This window comes from Aulonocara stuartgranti (genome assembly GCF_965226115.1).
Source record: "Aulonocara stuartgranti genome assembly, chromosome: 9".
Classification (NCBI taxonomy): Eukaryota; Metazoa; Chordata; class Actinopteri; order Cichliformes; family Cichlidae; genus Aulonocara; species Aulonocara stuartgranti.
The window spans coordinates 17,715,990-17,735,449 of record NC_138960.1 but is presented as its reverse complement, the minus strand read 5'-3'; the positions used below and the strand labels follow the sequence as shown (position 1 = coordinate 17,735,449).

The following is a 19,460-nucleotide window of genomic DNA, read 5'->3' as shown; positions in this document are numbered from 1 at the left end:
GAAATGGAATTGATTAAGTGTAGCAGAAGATGAAAACAGAAGAGCTTGCTGGTGGAATTCAGATTTACTCAAGCCTGAAGTCTGTGCTCACACTCACGTTTGCAAGTAGCTCGCCTAAAAATGCCGCGTCACTGAAGACGAGCAGCAGCACTTTGCAGTTATGCTCTGCTTCACTGATCCGATACTGTTTCGTTACCGGTCAGTAAAAATGAACAAAAGCTGACACTTGATCCACTGTGGAAAATAAAGTTGTGGATATCTTCATTGCCCTCCTGTGGTCAACGGGTAGCTGTGTTACAGCAGGTTCCTCCTCACACTGCAGACCAGGAAAGAACACACTGAGATTTGAAGAACGGTGTCGCCCCGAGGCTGCTCTTGTCTTGTTTGGATTCATTTTACGGCTGACGCCAGATGCCAGTGCTCAAATTCAAAGCCCTGCCATCATTGTGTGTGTGTGTGTGTGTGTGTGTGTGTGTGTGTGTGTGTGTGTGTGTGAGAGAGAGAGAGAGAGATGTTTGACCGGTTTGCCAACCTGCCCAGCATACAATTTTTGACTGTTTCAATTTTTTGCTCACCTCACACACTTGCATTGGCAAATAGAAACATGTATGCATGCACACAAACACATACCAGATAAAGGATAATACTCTTTGCAGGAACTGTCTGACCCCATATCCTGTATTCCCAGCTGTTACCCAAGAGTCACGCAGAGACAAAGAAATAGACAGAAAGATAGATAGAACTTCCCTCCCCCTCCTCTGTGGGGGTGTGTCAAAATTGTGTCTATTACGTCCCAGAGGCAAACCTTGCATTTCAGAATTTCTGATTTCCTGAATGCACCTTAGCACACGCACATACTGAAACACAAACACACCTGCAAACTATGCCATCTGATGCCAGAGATGATGCTCCTGTGTAAGAAACAGGTTGCTACTGGAACAGCAAAGAGAAACTGAGGACAGAAAGGAAAGAGAAACAACAAGTTGTGAAATAGACGGTAACTGTGGCAATTTTTGGACTTATGAAAGATGGATGAATGAGACTATGGGGATAAGGAAGAGACATGCGCAGAGCAGAATGAAGAGGACAAGTCTCCATAGGACCCTAGGATACATATATAATTGCGCACAAGCATAAAAAGACTCTACAGATGCTTTTGAGAAGCATCAGGTAAGCCATTTAAAGTTCAAAAAACGTATTTAATGAATCTAAAATATAATGTAAAATACCCTGTGTAACGCTTGTGAAGGATGCACACAATATGAAAAACAGCGCTGTAAATTCTTAAATGAAAGACGAGAAGAATGTGTCATGTTTCGATTTCAAGGAAAGCCAGAATGTGGGAAAAAGCAGGGGTTAAGCAAGGAATAGTGCTGTTGCCATTCTTCAGAACAAAAAAAGTGATGATGATTTTATTTGTGCTCCATCTACATGTATAATTTATTCAGACACTCCAGTTGACATTCTGCATATTTCATGCAGCAAACCCTGTAGATTAACTTTTATTTTATCAGATTCTGTGTTATAATGAAACACAGTAAAGCGTAATGACTTTTGTGAATTGATTACAGAAGTTTTACTGGAAACATGTAGCTGCTTGTCTTTAGTCACTGAGGCCGAGTATGAAATTTTAAAGGAATAACTCACTCATAGTTGCTTTTGTCTAATATATATCAACAATTTAAAACAACAACAAGATCCATTTAGTTGTTTTTTATCTAACATGCCCATAACGTCAATGGGTTTTCAAAATGCACATCAAGCACAAATGTTTGGGTTAGTTTTAAGGAAGATAATAACTGTTAATATAAAAGAACATTTGTTATGACGGTTGCAATAATAAAAAGAGTGGCTACACTAAAAGAAAGTGCAAAATCACTAACAATATTTACTATTGTCTAAAGAAGGAAAAGAAAAGTGTCTCGTCACCAACAAAGAAAATATGTCTCCCTTTGCTTTAGCAATCATTAGGCAGTAATTTGTAGTAATAGTTAGGTGACTGGATGAAACAGCCTAAAAGAAATGATGACAGTGTATATTTTCAGATAAATAATGGGTAACAACGACATCGCTACCTGACTTTGGATAAATGATGGGGCAGGTTTTCCAATGTTATTTGTTATTCCACTCAAATAAATCTACTGTCAAGTAGATCAAGTAATTGTCAAGTAATTAACATTTTCAATTAAAGTAACTCTGTTTCATGCTCGGAAACAGTGTTACTTTAATTGAAAGGGAGGTTGTGTATAGGAAATGAATTCCTGCTGTACCATGTGTGAAACAAAAAAATACAAAAATAAAAAATGTATATAATAAATGAATTAATGAATTAATAATGGCCGGTAATGAATGTAAACCCTTCTTTTGTATCTCTGAAAGGCTGGGATGCAGTTGTATTACTTAAATTCTCGATTACTACATAAAGCTTTTCATGTACAGGTAAAGATTTGTACTTTTTGAGCATACTGAGCAATTATCATTGAGCATTAAGTGCTGATGAGGCAGATGGCACATTTAAAAACTACAGGCGTTGGAAAGATTTGAGAATAAAACCTGCGTGACTTGAAAAAGCAGAATTATGTGAGATGATAGTTTGTTTTGCAAATTTGCTCAGTCATTTTCTATCAGTTATTCTTCACTTAAATGTTCTCTTGTCTAGTCTACACTGCATGTACCTCAGAATGATTTGATTTTATATTATGTTTGGAGGAAAATACTTCTATTTTGCATTTTATTAAAGATTCAAAAATGATTCTTTTTTTCTTTATTATGAATACAAAGAATATGCCTATTTTTTATGTGAGGAGACACACATCACTAATATTAGATCATTTTGCAGTTTGTCCGTTTTTTGTGTACTACATCCCTGATAGCAAGATTAGATTGAATTAATTTTGATTCTTCATCTGAATCATCATTATGGTCAAGATTGAAATCTCAATGCTAAATAAATGTTGAATCAATGCAAAAATACTAACCCACTTAATAAAGGTGGATTTATAGTTCACTAGGAAATTATATTGAAAGGCCACTGATTTATAGTTGAGTGGGAAATTAAAGCTATTATTACTTGGACAATTCCATCGCACCCCTCTTTTACAGTGGTCCACCCCATTTGTTCAGTAGTCACTGATTTATAGTAGACCGGGATATGATTTTTAAAAATCATGGATTTATGGTTCGATATCACTGAACCACAGAGAATACATCAGGTAAGCATTCACTTATTTTCTAATATTTCAATTTTACCAAATCTGTTCTTAATCAGTTATATTTATATAAAAATATTGCTGAACACTCACAGTGATACATATTCTAGATGTTTGACTGTCAAAAAGGTCATCAGTTGAAATTAGCTTGCTAATGTAACTGATTACTTAGATGATCAAATTATGTTAGCTAAGATGAATTAGAGAAAGATAGCGACATCTTGAGTAGAAAACATCAAATCTGAAGAAAGTATGCTCATTCCTTATTTTTTTCATTTGCTTTATTCAGTTTTTGGTTTTGTTTTCTGGTGTAGATTGGGCGACTCAACAAATGGAGGAAGTGACAGTCTGAAAGTTCTCCTTTATCTACAGGCAGTTCACAATTACAGTCCAGACCGGGGCAGGACATCATTCACTGCACGAGTGAATTCACCGAAAAGTATTTTAAACTAATGTGATTCAATAAATTAAATCTTTTTTTTAAATGATGTCAAGTTGTCTGTTGTCATTTATATGTTAAAACCCAGTGTTTAATGCAACAGTCAAAATGTTTTAATCAACATCATTACATTATTTACCATAACATTAGATAAATAAATTATATTATGCTAAAGTATTTTAAGTAATTTTTTTAACATCATTTGAAATTCCACTTCATGTCCTTTTGATCTTTAGTTGATCATCATCTCAGTATTGTTTTAATATTAACCGAGGTGTAAAAATGACCAAGAATTAATGTCAGAATCCAATGTTGAGTCAATGAAGTTTAGGGGTGATAGTAAAAAATTGATTTAACATTCTTTTAGTTATTGTTTTCTGTCTATATATATATATATATGTATATATATATATATATATATATATATATATAATATCGTGCTCTTTCTAAATTTTACAAGCATGAACTGAAATTTAGCCACAAAATGACTCACACAAATATAACCTACTGGGTTCTTTTAAAGGCATGAATGTAGTAAGGTGTAACCCAATCTCTATGTGTCCACCCTTGCCCCATTGTCAACCTTTCAGTGCACACAAAGGCACATATAATACAAGATCGTGTCAGTTTACGAGGAGAGGAAAGGAGAAGTTGAATGCAATCCCACAACTGAAACAAAAACTGACACGAATCTACATTTAGAGAGACACAGACGAGGTGTATTACATAAGTACAGTAAGAGGAAGCTGGCACGCAAGTTGTTCTTGTTTAAAAAAAGTTTGAAAATTTACTTTGAATAACATGATTGACATGTAGAAATTTGCAAAACAAAATGAAAAGAGAGAAACGGATGAATAGCTGACTGCGGAGTGTGTTGCCTCATATTTCCAGGAGGATGTTTGACCTTTGCTTAGAGGGGAGGTGGAGATGGAAACCTTATTTTCTTCTCACCATCTTGCTTGTGTTGCTGGGAGCTGCTCCTACAGGTAATGACTTACTCACATAAAGACAAAAAAAAAGAAGGAAATACTGAGTTTTATTTAATGGAATATTTTACACCATAACATATTGCTGATATGTCTGTGAAGGTTCTCAGTCATCCAGGTCATCGTAGTCAAAGGAGCTTGCAAAGAAAAGCAAAGAAAAGTTGTCCCACAGAGGGACAACCCCCCACAGGGGGTCCTTTTGTCCCTCTGTGGGGGGTTACTCCCACTAGGTTTATATCTGGGACTCTCCACCATTTGACCTTAGAACTGAAGAAGCTTCTCGGATGAGAGGTGAAACGTCTTCAAGTAACTTAAAGAAGTCCAGACGCTTTTCTTTGCAAGCTCCTTTGACAACATATTGCTGACTTAACTTCAAATTAAGTGTGCTATTTTATTTGGCTCTAAGCCACCACTGAGATTTTATCTGTCTCCACTGTGTCGAAGTGCAATTAAAACTTTTTGTCTGGATTTCTTTTACCCATTTGCAGCACTTGGCAATTTCCTGGGAGACACTAAAGCAGTATTAAATGGTTGCAAAGACCACTGGACCCTGCAGGACAGGACAGCTGTGCCCCTCCTTTATGAGATGACCATATGTGTGGACATTCGTGTGGTCCTCCCTGGTGCTTGGGTGGCCTTCTCTTACCGCTCAGCCTTCGCACCTAGGCCCGAGTTAGGCCTGGAGGGAGATGAAAGAGCACTATATGGATGGCTACTAGGAGTGCGACACCGATTTCCTCTCCAGCTGTCCCCAACGCATTGGCACAGAGTGTGTCTAAGGAGGGATATAAAGGGCAACACTTTTAGTCTGAAGGTAACACTGAAAAGTGTTTGACAAAGCATTCAGATATTTTACTTGCATAAAAAGTAACAATGCAAGATTGTAAAAACACCCAATATTATTACAAATTGATGTATTTGTATGTATATGTGTGTAATTTATTTAGTAGTTACAATAAGAAGCAGCACAAAAGTCAAAACAACAATTTTCCCATGTTAGCACAAACCCAAAACAAACAGTGTTTGTAAAAAAAGAGAAAAACTGTTACATAACTGAAACTTGCAAAGACACTGCACATAATGAGTGGAATTTGAAATAAAATACAAAACAAAAATGGCAGGTACTGTTTAGACAAACACAGTTACAGTTTTGCAAGAAGTTGAGTTGCTGAGTCTATGTTTAGCCCTCACAGTTGTATGAAAATAGTTTCCAAAGAACTGCTAAGGGAAATATGTATTAGCTTGGTTATTTTAGGCAGGCCAGGTAATGCTAATGACTGCAATCCCTTGCTGTCTCAGTACTTTTGTTTTGTAGATACACTGTGATAGTTTTATAAAACCATAAATAGCAGGTTAAGCCTGTGAAATATAAAATTCTTTTTAAACTTTGTCAGAGCAATTTAAAGGATAACATTACTTTATTACAACTTGATCTTATAAATTTACATTTTGGCCATCATTTCTAGTTCTGATAGCATTTCTTTTCCAAATAAAGACTTGACTTGGCAAGCCAGCCATGTATATTAGTGGACAATCTACTTGGTCTAAGTTTAAAGTGCAACTCAGTGCTGCTTTGCCTTACATGTTACCTACTGTGTGGCTTGCTGGCCACTAGTGTGGAAGTCCTCAGTGTGCTTCAGTTTCATCTTTAGGATCTTTAGGTCTCTTGAATGGATAGACTTGTAGTCCATCAGAATATGCATGTGGTTAGGTTAATGAGGATAGTAAATTGACCATAGGCATGAATGTGAGCATGAATGGTTGTCTGTCTCTCTGTTAGCCTGGCAACACTTTGGCAACCTCAACAGGGTGTACTCTGCCTCTCGCCCAGTGACAGCTGGGATAGGCAACGCCCCCCCCCCATGACCCTGAATCGGATAAATGAAAAAAGATCGATAAAATCGGTCTAGTTATGGTTATGTGACTAAATTTGATCTAGTCTTTTTTTTTTTTTTTAGTTTGCCTGCCTTCAAATGTGAGCAAAAACTAGAAGAGGAAAAACAATAAAGACAGACATAGAAACATCTAACTTTTTTAATTGTTCCAGGTTGATGGGGACATTATAGCAGAGAGGACTGTCATCGCTCAGGCCATCCCCTCCTACGGCTCTCTATGGATGGGCTGTCGTCCCAGAGATCCACCCCCAGGACCTAATCTCGGAAATGTGGAGCTGTACTTGTTCCGCATGTGGGCAGACTTGGGTGCTCATGGGCCCTGCGAGGACGGCACTGTGATTGGCTGGAATGCCAAATACTGGGGAGTGACTAGTCCCAGTGCAAGGCAAATAGACCCCAGCCTTATGTGTGGTGAGCCAGATATGAAAGAATAACCTGTCACGGATCGCAACTGTTCTAGAGTAGATGTATTAATATTAATCATGAATGGACTGCCAAACTAACAGTGGCTGCGTTCATAATAAAATGCAGGGCTGTCTTTTCTGTCACAGAAACGACCTTAATGTTAGCCAAACAGCATGTTATTAAGCATTTATCTGATCCTGCCTCATTAGAGAAGTTGTTACAGCTTTGCTTTCAGTTTTTTCATTTAGAAAAATGGTGTCACACGAGAGATTTTACACCAGAAATTAATTTTCAAGTCTTCCTTAAAGAGTTGAGAAAAATACAAAAACTAAAAGTGATTATTGAAAATTGGAAGGTTTCTTTTCCATTGTTTTACATTTTCAAAGTAATTTTTAATCATAAAAAAGCAGAGCAAACATTTAGACAATTAACTTTCAACAAAAACAAAAACTACAGGAATGGCTCTCCAATATCATTTGCTTAAAACAATAACATTGCATGCAAAACTTGTCTTTGTTATCTTTATGCCTGTCACTTGTTTCCATACCACTGCAGTGCATGTTCTCCAAGCATGTTGAATGTTGAGTGTTGCATGTTTTTATGTCTTGTAGACCACAAACGGTTGAAACGTGGGGCTCGTGCTTACAGAAGCATTACTAATGGTGTGTATCCATGTGACTAGTGTGACTTAGACACCAGTATGCATGCTGTGTTTATTTCTCTAAATGTATGAATATAAAAGACTAAATATGTGTTTGTCCATTAGAGGATATTTCTATTGTTCATTTAAGACTGTGTAAATGTGGATTCTCACCTAAAAACATAAAAAAATATTATTTTATTTTATTTTTACATAACCAGATGGCCTATTTTTGTGTAAATATGCTTTTCAGAAATGCTATTGCAGTGTAAGAGATAGGAGTACCTTAACAAAAACTGTATCACAATAGCGCAGAAACAACAAAGAAAGAGACTAGAGGAAATCTACCTTGCTTTTACAATGCAAAAGAGAAAAATGTAAAGAATTCCTTCACATTTACAGCAACTACACTGGGAGCTGGCCGGTCCCTGCTGCCTTCATCTGGTAAGCATCACCCTGAGACACGTACTAAAATATGCTCTAATAACAACCCACAGAAACTTCTTGTTGATGACTACTTTGCATATTTTTTTCACTATCTGTATAAAGATATTTCATTTTGGTCCATTATTTTAGCTAGTAATAATGATTTGTGAGTTTGTCTTGTTACATTGGAGGCAAATCAGAAAAAACAACAGAAATCAAAGGATATTTTGTGGGATTTTGAGTTAAGATTTCTGTCTTTTGTATAAATTACAGGTTTGTCATAATAACATGAAATCATAGAAGATGGCTGAAATTTGATTTCTGGGCTAATCATTTGCTGTTAGATATGGTCAAATTATTATACTACTACATACACCCACCAGCCACATTATTAGGTTCACCTTGCTAGTGTATTTGCCTTCAGAACTGCCTGAACTCTTTGTGTCATACTTTCAGCAAGGTGCTGAAAACATTCCTCAGAGATTTTAGTCCATATTGACATGATAGCATAACAATTGCTGTGTATTTGTTGGTGGCACATCTATGATAAGAATCAATCAGCAAATCAAGGCACTCTACTGGTTTGAGAAATAGTAACCACAGAAGCCATTTGAGTACAGTGAACTCACTGTCATGTTTAAAAAAAACAAAACAGTTTGAGATCATTTGAGCTGTGGTCCTAATAGGATGAATACAAAGAGATAGACCTGGTCAGTCATTATACTCAAGTAGGCTGTGGCATTTGAACAACATTCAGTTGGTAGGGGCCAAATGTTTGTCAAGAAAAAATGCCCCACATCACATTGTAGCATTATTACTACTGCTACTACTACTTGACACTGTGGGCGGGCCTTGGAGGTCCAGGGCTATCCAATCAAGTTACTGTGCTCCCTCAGCTGAATTCTACTAATATACTTTAACTACAAGTTACATTAAGTCATACAATTTGGGAAAAACCCACATAATCAGCCATATAACTGCTAAGTTTTTGCAGTCCAGTAGTGTAGTGCTTCTGCAGCAATCATTGTAACCGGCATCAGAGAGGAGGCCACTCACTGAGTGGATGGGCCTATGCAGATCAGACTATGGGAAGCACCCCTCATGTCTCTTTGAAACTAAAAAAGAGTTCATAGCTTGTGCAGCTACTTTTAAAGCATGACCCCTTGGAAAACAAATGGAAATATGTTAAGGATGTTGTGAGCTCACAGTCAACTGGCCAAATGTGTAGTGAGGTCATTGGCAGTCTTCTGCACCTAGAGTTAATGTCTCTCATCTCTGTCATCTGATTTGTCATCGTGTGATTTGAATTTGGCTCAAGAACCAACTGTCAAACTTGGTTGGCCATCCAATTTATATTCTCTGGTGCCGACCCTGCACTAGCCACATCAGTTAATAAAAGGCTGAGTGCACCAGATTTATTACACTAGATTCCTCACTATCTGGATGTCAGAGCAGAATCTGAGAGTGATCACATCAGGCACCCAGACCTCCCTCTCCCCAGCCACCTCCCCCAGCATGTTCCACCGGGTCTGCCCCGGGGTGTCCTCCCGGTGGAACAAGCTCAGAACACCTCACCCATGCAGCATCATTGTCAGAGGCCTGAACCACCACAACTGGGTACTTTCAATGTGGAGAATGCAGCTATATTCTGAGCCCCTCATGGATGGCTGAACTCCTCACCCTATCTCTATCTCTAAGGAAGAGGCCAGCTACCCTTCAGAGAAGGCTGAACGATAGCTGCTGCAGCACCAATCTGTCTTTGAAATTCTAGAAAAGCATTATTGGTGGAATGAAGTCAGATGGGTCATCAAATTCAATTTGTCACACACACAACCATACACAGTATGACGAGGTGGAATGCTTGTAGCTGTGCAGTGCCCGACCATTAAATGACAGTAGGTTTACAGTAAGATATACAAATTTACAGGTTACTACAAAATTTACAGCTTTAACTTAGAAATTTACAGTAAACATGTGAGAAAAAAACAGTTTACGTAAGAGATTATTAGTCAAAAGAAATTATAAGTTATAAATTATAGGAAGTGTGCAAGAAGAAAAACCAGAGTGCGTGTGGTGATGTGATATGTGTGAGAGAGTCTAGTCCTAGGCCTGGTTCAGGTCCCAGAATAGCCTGGGGGAAGAAGCTCCTCCTCATTCTCTCTTTTTTGGCCTTAAGGGAGCAGAAGCGATGGGAGAGCTCCATCATAATCTTCCTGGCTTTGGTCTTGCACCGCTTGGTGTAGATGGACAGCAGGTCAGGAAGCTCTGATCGAATGATGCATTTGGCTGAGCGCACCACTCTTCGCAGCTCTCGTATCTCCTGCTTGGTGCTGTTCCCAAAGCAGGTGCAGATGTTTCCCGTCAGGACGCCCTCGATGGTGCAAGAGTAAAAGTTCTTGAGCACCCTCAGTGGCAGATGGAAGTCCCTGAGTCCTCTGAAGAAGAAGAGAAGCTGGCAGTCTTTCTTAACGTGTGGCAGGACCATGACAGGTGCTGAGTGATGTAGACACTCAGGTATCAGAAACTGTCCACTCTCTCCACTGATATGCCACTGATGATGAGGGACTTGTAATTCCTCGCCTGCTCTAATCAAGAGATTAGTGCATGTGGTAGTTTACCATCATGTGATAGTTCTTTAGAGGGGAGGGAAAATCAAAAGCAGGTTCTTCTTTGGAGTCATCACTTTCATGCCGTTCTCACACTAATAACATCATTCTCTCAACTCTTAATGTACTTCTGGAAACAGTTCTCCCAACACAGACCCATATGTGCAAAAGACACCAAAACAATTCTTGAAACTTTTTTGCATATATCAAAACATGTGAAGTCTTTAAGACACCTAAAGCTTTTAAACTTTTACCAAAACCTTGCTGTCTTTGGTAAGAATACCAGAACTACAAAAATGTTGGAATTCAGAGACAAAAAAGAAATGTGAAGGATTTACTCCACAGTTTACTCAGTATGACTGCTAAAACTGAAAAAAGTCATATCAGACACACGAAACTATCTTCATCTTCTTATTCTATATTCGGCTGTTCTATTTAGGGGTCGCCATAACCAATCATCAGCCTCCACCTCCAGCTCTGTCTCCTGTTTTTCCGGCTATACCACTGTCTCCAAACCCTACAACATAGGAGGTCTCACTACTGTCTTGTAAACCTTTCCTTTCACTTTTGCTGCTATCCTTCTTCACAAACCACTCCAGTAAAATATATAAAACATAGAACGCAGCACCAACTACTCTTTGCTACAGTGAAGTCACACATATAATTACAGTATGTGCTTGTGTGTAATTAGCAGTTCCATGACATGCACTTGTCTTGATGCAAGACTGAGAACATGTGTTTAGATTTGCTCTCAGTTGACGCATAATTTCACTACTACTACTGACAGCGTGTGACCGGCCTTACTCTCCATCAATGCTAATGCAATGATGGAGAGTATCCAGGTAAGTCAGAGATCTGTAGTTCTGTTTACAGAGGTGTAACATTTAGATAGCAAATGCATCAACATGTGCAAATGTGGGTGGGAAAATGCATTCCTGATATGAAAACTGTATCAAAGCTATCAAGAAAACCTAAAAAAAATGACAGATACTGTCTAAAAACACCCAAAAAGCTAAACCGCCACAAACAACTAGATAATGGGACCAAATAATGGAATGGAGGGTATTCTACTGGACAAAAATTAAAAGTTGGCACCTGAATATTTGTTGTATTTCAGTTTCCTCCATCAAATTCTCAACAAATAGTCTTTCAGCCCCAGCACCAGTTTTGCCTGTCACTACTAATCACATTCTCCGCACAGACACTACAGCTTCGCCTCTGAACTCAATCCTGCCCATGAACACCAGTTCAGCTATTCAGATCTCAACAAGCACCCACATACCTTCAGTCACAACTCCGGCAGCCAGCCAAAGCACACCTGGAGGATTATTCACATCAGGTTAGCCTTTGCTAACATGCAGTCACTCGACATTTTATTTAACTGGAGATTCTGTTTACAGTTTGTGTTAGTAATGAGAAGAAACAATTTGTAAAGTTGACATTTTCTTTCAGGATCCACCAGATTAGTTCATTGTGATGTCCGTCAACTCTGTTCCAATAACAGTAAGCAAATATTCACTTCTTGTCCTTTCCGATTTCCTTTTTGCATTTGCATGGCCTCACAGATGTATTGCTTTCTGCAGGTGCTTACTATTGGATGCCCATAAGTGTAGAGGGCAACAAGACTGAAGAAGAGGTCCAAAATTTGGTGAGAATGACAAATTTCCCTTGTCCATCTCGTTACGTTTCTCATATTTCTTTCAGTTACCACCCGGTCATTGACACATGCTTTACAAACAAGTCTTGTAAGCACAATGTAAGTTTGTGGGAGCAGCGCATTCCAACCCTGTGAATCACCTGAAAATAATTTAGATTTTTTTTACGCCAAATATTTGGTGCTTTATTACTACTTTGACCTTTTACAAATTCTGCTGCCTCTGTGTTATAAATGTGGTTCTTTAATCTTTTTTTTGCTTTCTTCAGTGTCTTCTCTTCTCCTTTCCCATCATTCCTAACTTAAATGAACACTTCCTACATAATATTCTTACTGACACTTGATATGCAGTTCTCAGCCTATGTCAGATAGACCTTTCTACATAAAGACCATGATTATTAGCTGTCTCTGGTAGCTGTCTTTGCATAGTAAAGCTAATGATAAAACAAATAAAATGTAATGGAAACAGCAGTAATAGATATGCAAATTATTAGACACTGTAGATATATTCACAGTTATTTCGACTAGTCATTTCCTCCCAATAACCCTTTTTGCTTTGTACCATTTTTCTCCTCTCCTTCAGCTTTGTGTTGCAGAAAGAAACTCATTACCAAACAACAAAGTTATGTGATCAAGATATTGTCCACTATGTTTCTACCCATAAAAGCAACAACCTTACCTGATTTAAATATATAAAATGTCCAGTTATGATTCTTTAACCCTTCCTGTCCACTTCCAGCTTTGTCTTGAGATTATACTATACGGTATCATAGTCCCAGCTTCCTTTGACCATTTCTTTCCTTTTAAATTATTGTTATGGTTATTAATATATATTACTGAAGAATAAATTTGTACATAACCATTACAATTCTCAACATGGATCATAAATCAATCCTGCTATATTAAGTCTTTGGTTCACTTTTAATGCTTGATCATTTTGACACAAATCTAGTCATATTTTTAAGGTCCATTGCAAGGAAATAGCATGTAAGCAAAGGTTGTTCAGTGAATTCTCATGCAAGGCTGTCTAATAGTGCTGTGTTGATGCACTGACAGCTCAGAGATAAAAGTCTCAGCTCTGAAGTTTTGTTGCCCAGGAGAGTATGAGTTGTGTCCCACTTGGAACAAAACAACATCCCGGGAATAGCAGTGAGCTGTGTCTTTCTTTTCCCATACGTTTTTGTCCAGGAAGTAACACACTGTTTACCACGGCTGAGCTGACAAATAGTCCTTTCAAGCCAGAGGAGTCCCAATACACAAAGCTACTATAAATGATTCAGTATCCTTAGTTTGACCATGTGCTTAACATATCTAGAATGCGTCAGTAAACATATGAGTCAATATCCAAATTGTATCCTACTGAAGCCACTATACATAACTGTGGCACTTGTAATCTGATCAATCAAAAAACAAAAAACAGTTTCCATGGGATATTTCGTTATACATCATGGAAACTTTGTGTCAAATTGTTCTAATGGCTTAAATTCCTATATTTAAAAACTATAATTTGACTGAAATACATTATGGTTTCATAATATGTATATAAAAGAACAAAGTGCTTTTACAGTTAAACCTGAGTGGTCTTTATAGCTCTCATCCTGACGTCTAAGACTGCAGAAACTAACAAAACGTGCTACTTTCCTTAAACTTTATACGTCAAACTCCCATCACCTCCCTCAAACATCTCTATCTGTCTGCTTCCCTCTCTCCATCTATCACTCAGGTGTCAAAAGCATTGGGTTGTCACAATGACAGTGTTGATGCAGCAAAAAGAAAAACAGGCTCTTTGAATTTCTGTCAGGGTGACAGACAACTTCAGGTCAGTACAGAAAACGACAACACCTTATATACTTTACAGAATCAAATTTCTCCTGTAAGCCTGGCTCATGGCTTTAACTCTCCTTTTTCTCTTTGCAGGTAGTTGAAGTGTCCTGTAGTGCAAAAAGGAATGTAAGGTAAAAAGGATATGAGGAGCTGCTTTGTACAGCTGTTACATGTGCAGCAGATCGTGCGCGCTCACATGAAACTCTTTTGTTTCCAGCCAAACTGCCTGCAATGTGGTGCTGCTGCTCAACCACGCTGTCTCAGTGTGTGAACTTCAACAAGCTGGAGACGCTGCACTGCAGCAAGCTGGAGCACCAATGCAAGCGAGAATCATAGGAGAGATGGAGAGAGTGGGTGAGCACTTGTTTCCTTGCATTTGCTTCACTCTGTTTTGTCTGTGAATTAGTTTCCCGGTCTTCTTTGTCCATCTTCCCGTTTTACTTTGGCAACTGCTCTTTCTTGTGTGCTGCTTCCTTCCCTGTTCCCAACTGCAGTAAAATAGTTCAAAATATGACTTCCTATCTTCTTGATAGAAAACACAATGGTGTCAAGGAAAAGTGTGGATTTAAAAGGAAAAGAGGACCACAGTACCCAGGGTATCGGATTGCACTTATTCAGTACTTGCACAAAGCTCCTGATAATGTTGCTGATGTGGCTTTGTTGTGTTGAAAACCGCAGTGTCCTGAAGATGGATTATAAAAAGCTCATCTTAGATGCTTTGCCCAGTGTCTTCTTACAAAGTTGTATCATGCCAAAGAGAACAACCAGTTAAAAATATACGGCCAAGCAAAAAAAAAAAAAGAAAAAGTTTAAAAAAATACAAATTTTAAAATAAATGCTCTTACACTATTTACTTAGGTAAATCCAGGTGGTGACTTAAGTTAATATGTATAAGTTCATTACTGAAAATCAATAAATAGTATCAAATCAAAGGGGTGACACATTGAGATATGTGCTCTAATTTTCTCTCCCCGTTAAAGAGATGATCTCTTGTTAATACTTGTGTGACTTAAGTAAAATTTATGCTTGATAATACTTGAGGCTGAAAATACAGCAATAGACCTAGCTAATGAAAAGTGAATTATGGTAAAGGAGTGCTTCCCACCTAACAAGTTGAGAGGTGTGGTACACTGTGGAGTGTGAATGTCTGTCACATGTTAGCCATGTGACAGACATTCACACTCACATTCAGACCTACGACCAGTTTAGAATCACCATTTAAACTATTTGCACATGCAAATTCCACACAGAAAGGCTCCAGTTTCAAGGCTTAAAGTCCAGGACCTTCTAGCTGTGAATCATCAGCTAGATGATTAATCATATCAAAACAAATATTTAACTCATTAAATGGAATCATGTGAACCATCCTAAGAATCACACCCAATAATATAACTATTTTTTTCCAAGTTTCTAACTAAGTTTTTTTTTACAAACATGCAACCTGCATTCATTTTTGAATTAAGTGTACACATGGAAATATTAGACCTGTTGTAATCAGTCAACTTAACCAGTGATATTACAGCAAACAGGAGTAGGCTGACAGACCTCTCAGAATCCACTAATCGTCACTGGACTTTTTGACTCACACTGTTCACTCACCCACCAAATATACATTTATCTTCATCTCTGTGTTTTCATATCTATTCAGGCATACCTGTTCAACTTTACTTACCGATATTTATCAAGATTAACAGAATTGTTATAACCACAGGAGATGGATTAGAAGATTGGATTAGAGTTCCTCATAACAACTCTGAACTGACTAGTTTCTGATATAATGCAATGGAATGGGCTGAACATCAGCTTGGAGTTGGAGATTGCTTTAGATTTTTACACTCAGTGTCCACTTTGATAGGTACACCTAGCACTTGGTCGGAGCCCTTTTTGGCTCAGAACAGCCTTAATTCTTTGTGGCACAGATTCAACAAGGTGCTGCAAACATTCTTCAGAGATTTTGATCCAAATTGGCATGATGCCATCATACAACATCACTCAGCAACTATGTGAATCTCCTGTTCCAAGACATTGCGATTGGTCTTGCCTTCTTATCAGCTTGAAATAGTCTGGCTCAATGGATGTTTTCTTTTTTTTTTTTTTCAAATTGAAATGATCTGTGAGTGAAAATCCCATTAGATTAGTCATTTCTCAAATACTCACACTAGCCATCTAGCCCCATCACAGAGGCCTAAATAAACTTTCTTCCCCATTCTGATGCTCAGATTGAACTCCAGCAGGTTGTCTTGATCATGGCTACGTGCTTTACTTTGTTGGGTTTCTGCCGTGCTATTGGCTGTTTAGATCTTGTTGTTAACAAGCAGATGAACCTAACAGGTATATCAGTAAATAGGATTTCTGATAATATCTGTGCCTGTCATAGAAAATTTGCATTGTGTACGTGTGTGATATTTTCAGCTCTTTCTTGAAAAAAGTATATTAAATAACCAAAATAAGTGCAAAATCAGACATTGACAGATCCAATACTCTCTTTGGATTTTCTCCACATCAGGTCGAAATCTGTGTAAGGATGCAGAGCCCTCTAGTGGCGGTTTTGTGAGATGCAATTCCACGTCTTCTCTTGACGATATATGTCAGTTAAATAAATCCTCCCCACTAACATGGTGAGCAACACACTTTTTTTTATGTCCACTGGATGTGTGTCTGTACACCCTGTAACTTATACATGTTTAATCTACAGCTTCCTCTTAGAGCCCAACTCCAACCCGGCTCCTAAATTGAAGACAGACTCTTGTAGCAGTGAGTATCACAAACACAGATGCTTTTTATATTCACCCCTGTTTATCAAGGGTTTTGCTGCTGTAACCATGTTTGTCTGATCCTCAGGGGAAATGCCTCGCTTCTGTGATTGCACAGCTTTCTGTAATTCTACACGTAAGAAAAATAATCACAATATTGCATTGACATTTTTAGAATCCAGGCTGCTGCTGCAATATGTGATGAGTGAATGCACCATTGTTATTCAAATTTAAAGAAAATATTTAGGCTTTTGGAAAACAGAACGTTGCTTCTATGAAGCAAGCTATCTGAGAAGAGAACTTCTCAGTTAATAAGTATTTTTATGGCGTCTCAGAAACTTCACCCACATGCTAACCATCCCTTTTCTTTATCGCTTTCTCAGGCCAATTTTATGCTTTTAGAATCAATGTTACTAGTGAAGCTGTTAACATTCAGTACCTAAAAAGCTTGGTATGTACCACACTGTATGCTTATAGTATGCTTCATTAATATATAATTACTATATATATATATAATGCAACTTTGTAACTTTGTAACCCTATTTGACAGTTACTAAGTCCTGCTGCACTCCTCACATGTCCCACAAAGCAACAGTAAGTCTTGATCCAATTACATTACATACAGTAAGTGTAGATTGTGTTGATATTTACTATGCATATGATCTTCACTGCCCTATGCATAGCCAAGAAAACAGTCCTCATGAACTGGAAAAATAAAAATAATCTTAATTCTAACCAATATAGAAATTATCTATTAGATTACATTAGTCTTGACACAGCCTCTGCCACCACATTAGATCAATTGCTCTGGGCCCCTTTTATCAGCTCCATCACCTAGTGGGGGTGGGGGGTCATAGTTTGGTCCCGCCTTCACTGTTGTGATTGGTGAGGGGGTAGGGACAGGCTTAGGGCGTCGGGGGGTTCCCCGGAGGCATCTTCCTTGGGGGGCTCAAACCGGGGTAGCGGTCACGTCCGGTTGGGGGCTCTGTTGGCTCTCAGGTGACTGTTTCCTCGCGGCTGCGTGCAGCGGGGCTAGGGGAGGGTCTGTGCTGACGGACGTGGGTTACTGACCTGGCAACCTGACTGCCCCTGGGTGGGTCCGGGATGGGCGTGAGGTTCTGGGGGCGCTCCGTCTCTGGGCTGGGGCCCGGGCCGGGCCTCGGGGGCTTGGGTCCTGGTTGGTGTGTTGCCGGGGTTGTGGGCGGGTGAGTGCATGGGGGCCCGGCCCTGGAGCAGGGTGCCGCCGGTGCGTCGAGCCGCCTGGGGGGCTCTTCATCTGGTGGGGGGGATGGTCACATCTTGCAGGAGCTTTCTTCTCTTCAGGAACTCTCTGCAGGAGGGGGAGATACAGGAGAGGTGGAGGAAGATCTCAGCCTGGGCGTTTACCGTCTTATGTAGTCTGGAAGATGTGTGGATGGTGGGGTGGGTGCAGTTTTCTCTGTGGTGGGGTTGGGTGGACTGTCCAGGGCTCTGTGGAGCCGGAGGGCGCTACTGCACTGGGCCCCGGTCTGATGGGCCTGGGCCCCCCTTCCCTGGCGGGTCGCGGAGGGTGGGAGTGCCTACTGGGGTCAGCGGGGGAGCTGGCCCCAGGGAGGGGTTACCTGCCCCTCCCTTCCTTCCCTCCCCATCTCCAGCTGCCTCCCTCTTCCCGCTCCTCCACAACCACCCACACATGCAGGGCCTTGGAGTAGGGGTATGTCACCAGGGTGCAGAGGAGGCTACCCCCCCCCCCCCCCCCCCGTCCCCTTCTGGCTGCCTCTGCCTCAATTTTATCCCACAACTTAGACATTCACATTATTCACACTCTCATTACACATACATATAGGATCTTGGGGGTGGGCATAATCACGGAGTCCAATTTACCATCAGGGTGTATACCTCACCCCTGACGTCGTTGCCCACCTCTCAATTTTAAATACACTTAGTCATTGAGGGCTAGCAGGAGGGACTATGCGCTTACCTGCTGCTCCTTGGCAGGTAGCTCCATGCCCTCCTGGGTTTTAATTGCACCTTAGAACACATATGCATCAACACTACAATGAGCGGGTGGAGGGAGGTTTGGAGTCTTCTCCCACCCCCATTCTCTGCGGCCTGCTGGAGCAGGAGGGCTAGTAGGAGGAGTTGGCCGTCCGACTGCGGTCTGGGGTGTGGGGCCTCCCTGCTGCTGCGGAGTCGGGGTGGTCTGCCTCTCCCCACCGCAGGGAAAAGGGTAACACCACCTGGGTCTGGGTGCAATTCCCCCCTCCAGGGGCAAGGGTACCTAGACCCGGTTTGTAGAGTACGCTTGGGGAGTGTGATTGTGTGTACAGCGTCTCTTTATGTCTGTCTCCACGTTGGTTGAGTGTGGAGTGAGTGCATATGAGAGCATGAGGGTGGGAATGGATGTTTGTGTCTGTGTGTGCCTGTATGTCTGTGTCTATATGTCAGGTTGGGTATCAGACGCCACCTCTCTGGGGACACCTCAGGCCCTCCAAGGTTTGGAGGCCTATCTCCCCCTACCACCACTTCCCCTGCCAGTGGCGGACCCCCTCAGACATCGGTGCGTTGGTGGTTCTTTGTGTCCGGGGATGGGCGTCCAGGTACACACCGGCTCACTCCTTGGCGGCCGCTTATCGGGGCCTGG

General features: G+C 40.1%; 1 protein-coding gene across 1 annotated transcript; it reads left to right on the top strand.

Moving 5' to 3' along the window:
• Positions 1 to 872: 872 nt before the first annotated feature.
• On the top strand, positions 873 to 17,435 carry LOC309714559 (uncharacterized protein; the record flags this gene model as incomplete). Its single annotated transcript, XM_082547103.1, has 17 exons — positions 873 to 1,170; positions 4,540 to 4,634; positions 5,123 to 5,448; positions 6,682 to 6,940; positions 7,546 to 7,596; positions 7,977 to 8,018; positions 11,808 to 11,945; positions 12,059 to 12,109; positions 12,190 to 12,254; positions 13,984 to 14,079; positions 14,178 to 14,215; positions 14,302 to 14,438; positions 16,591 to 16,702; positions 16,780 to 16,838; positions 16,926 to 16,973; positions 17,221 to 17,288; positions 17,388 to 17,435. Exons 1-17 carry the CDS (start codon positions 1,151 to 1,153, stop codon positions 17,433 to 17,435), a joined length of 1,653 nt encoding a protein of 550 aa, XP_082403229.1. The 5' UTR covers positions 873 to 1,150.
• Between the last annotated feature and the right edge of the window lie 2,025 nt (positions 17,436 to 19,460).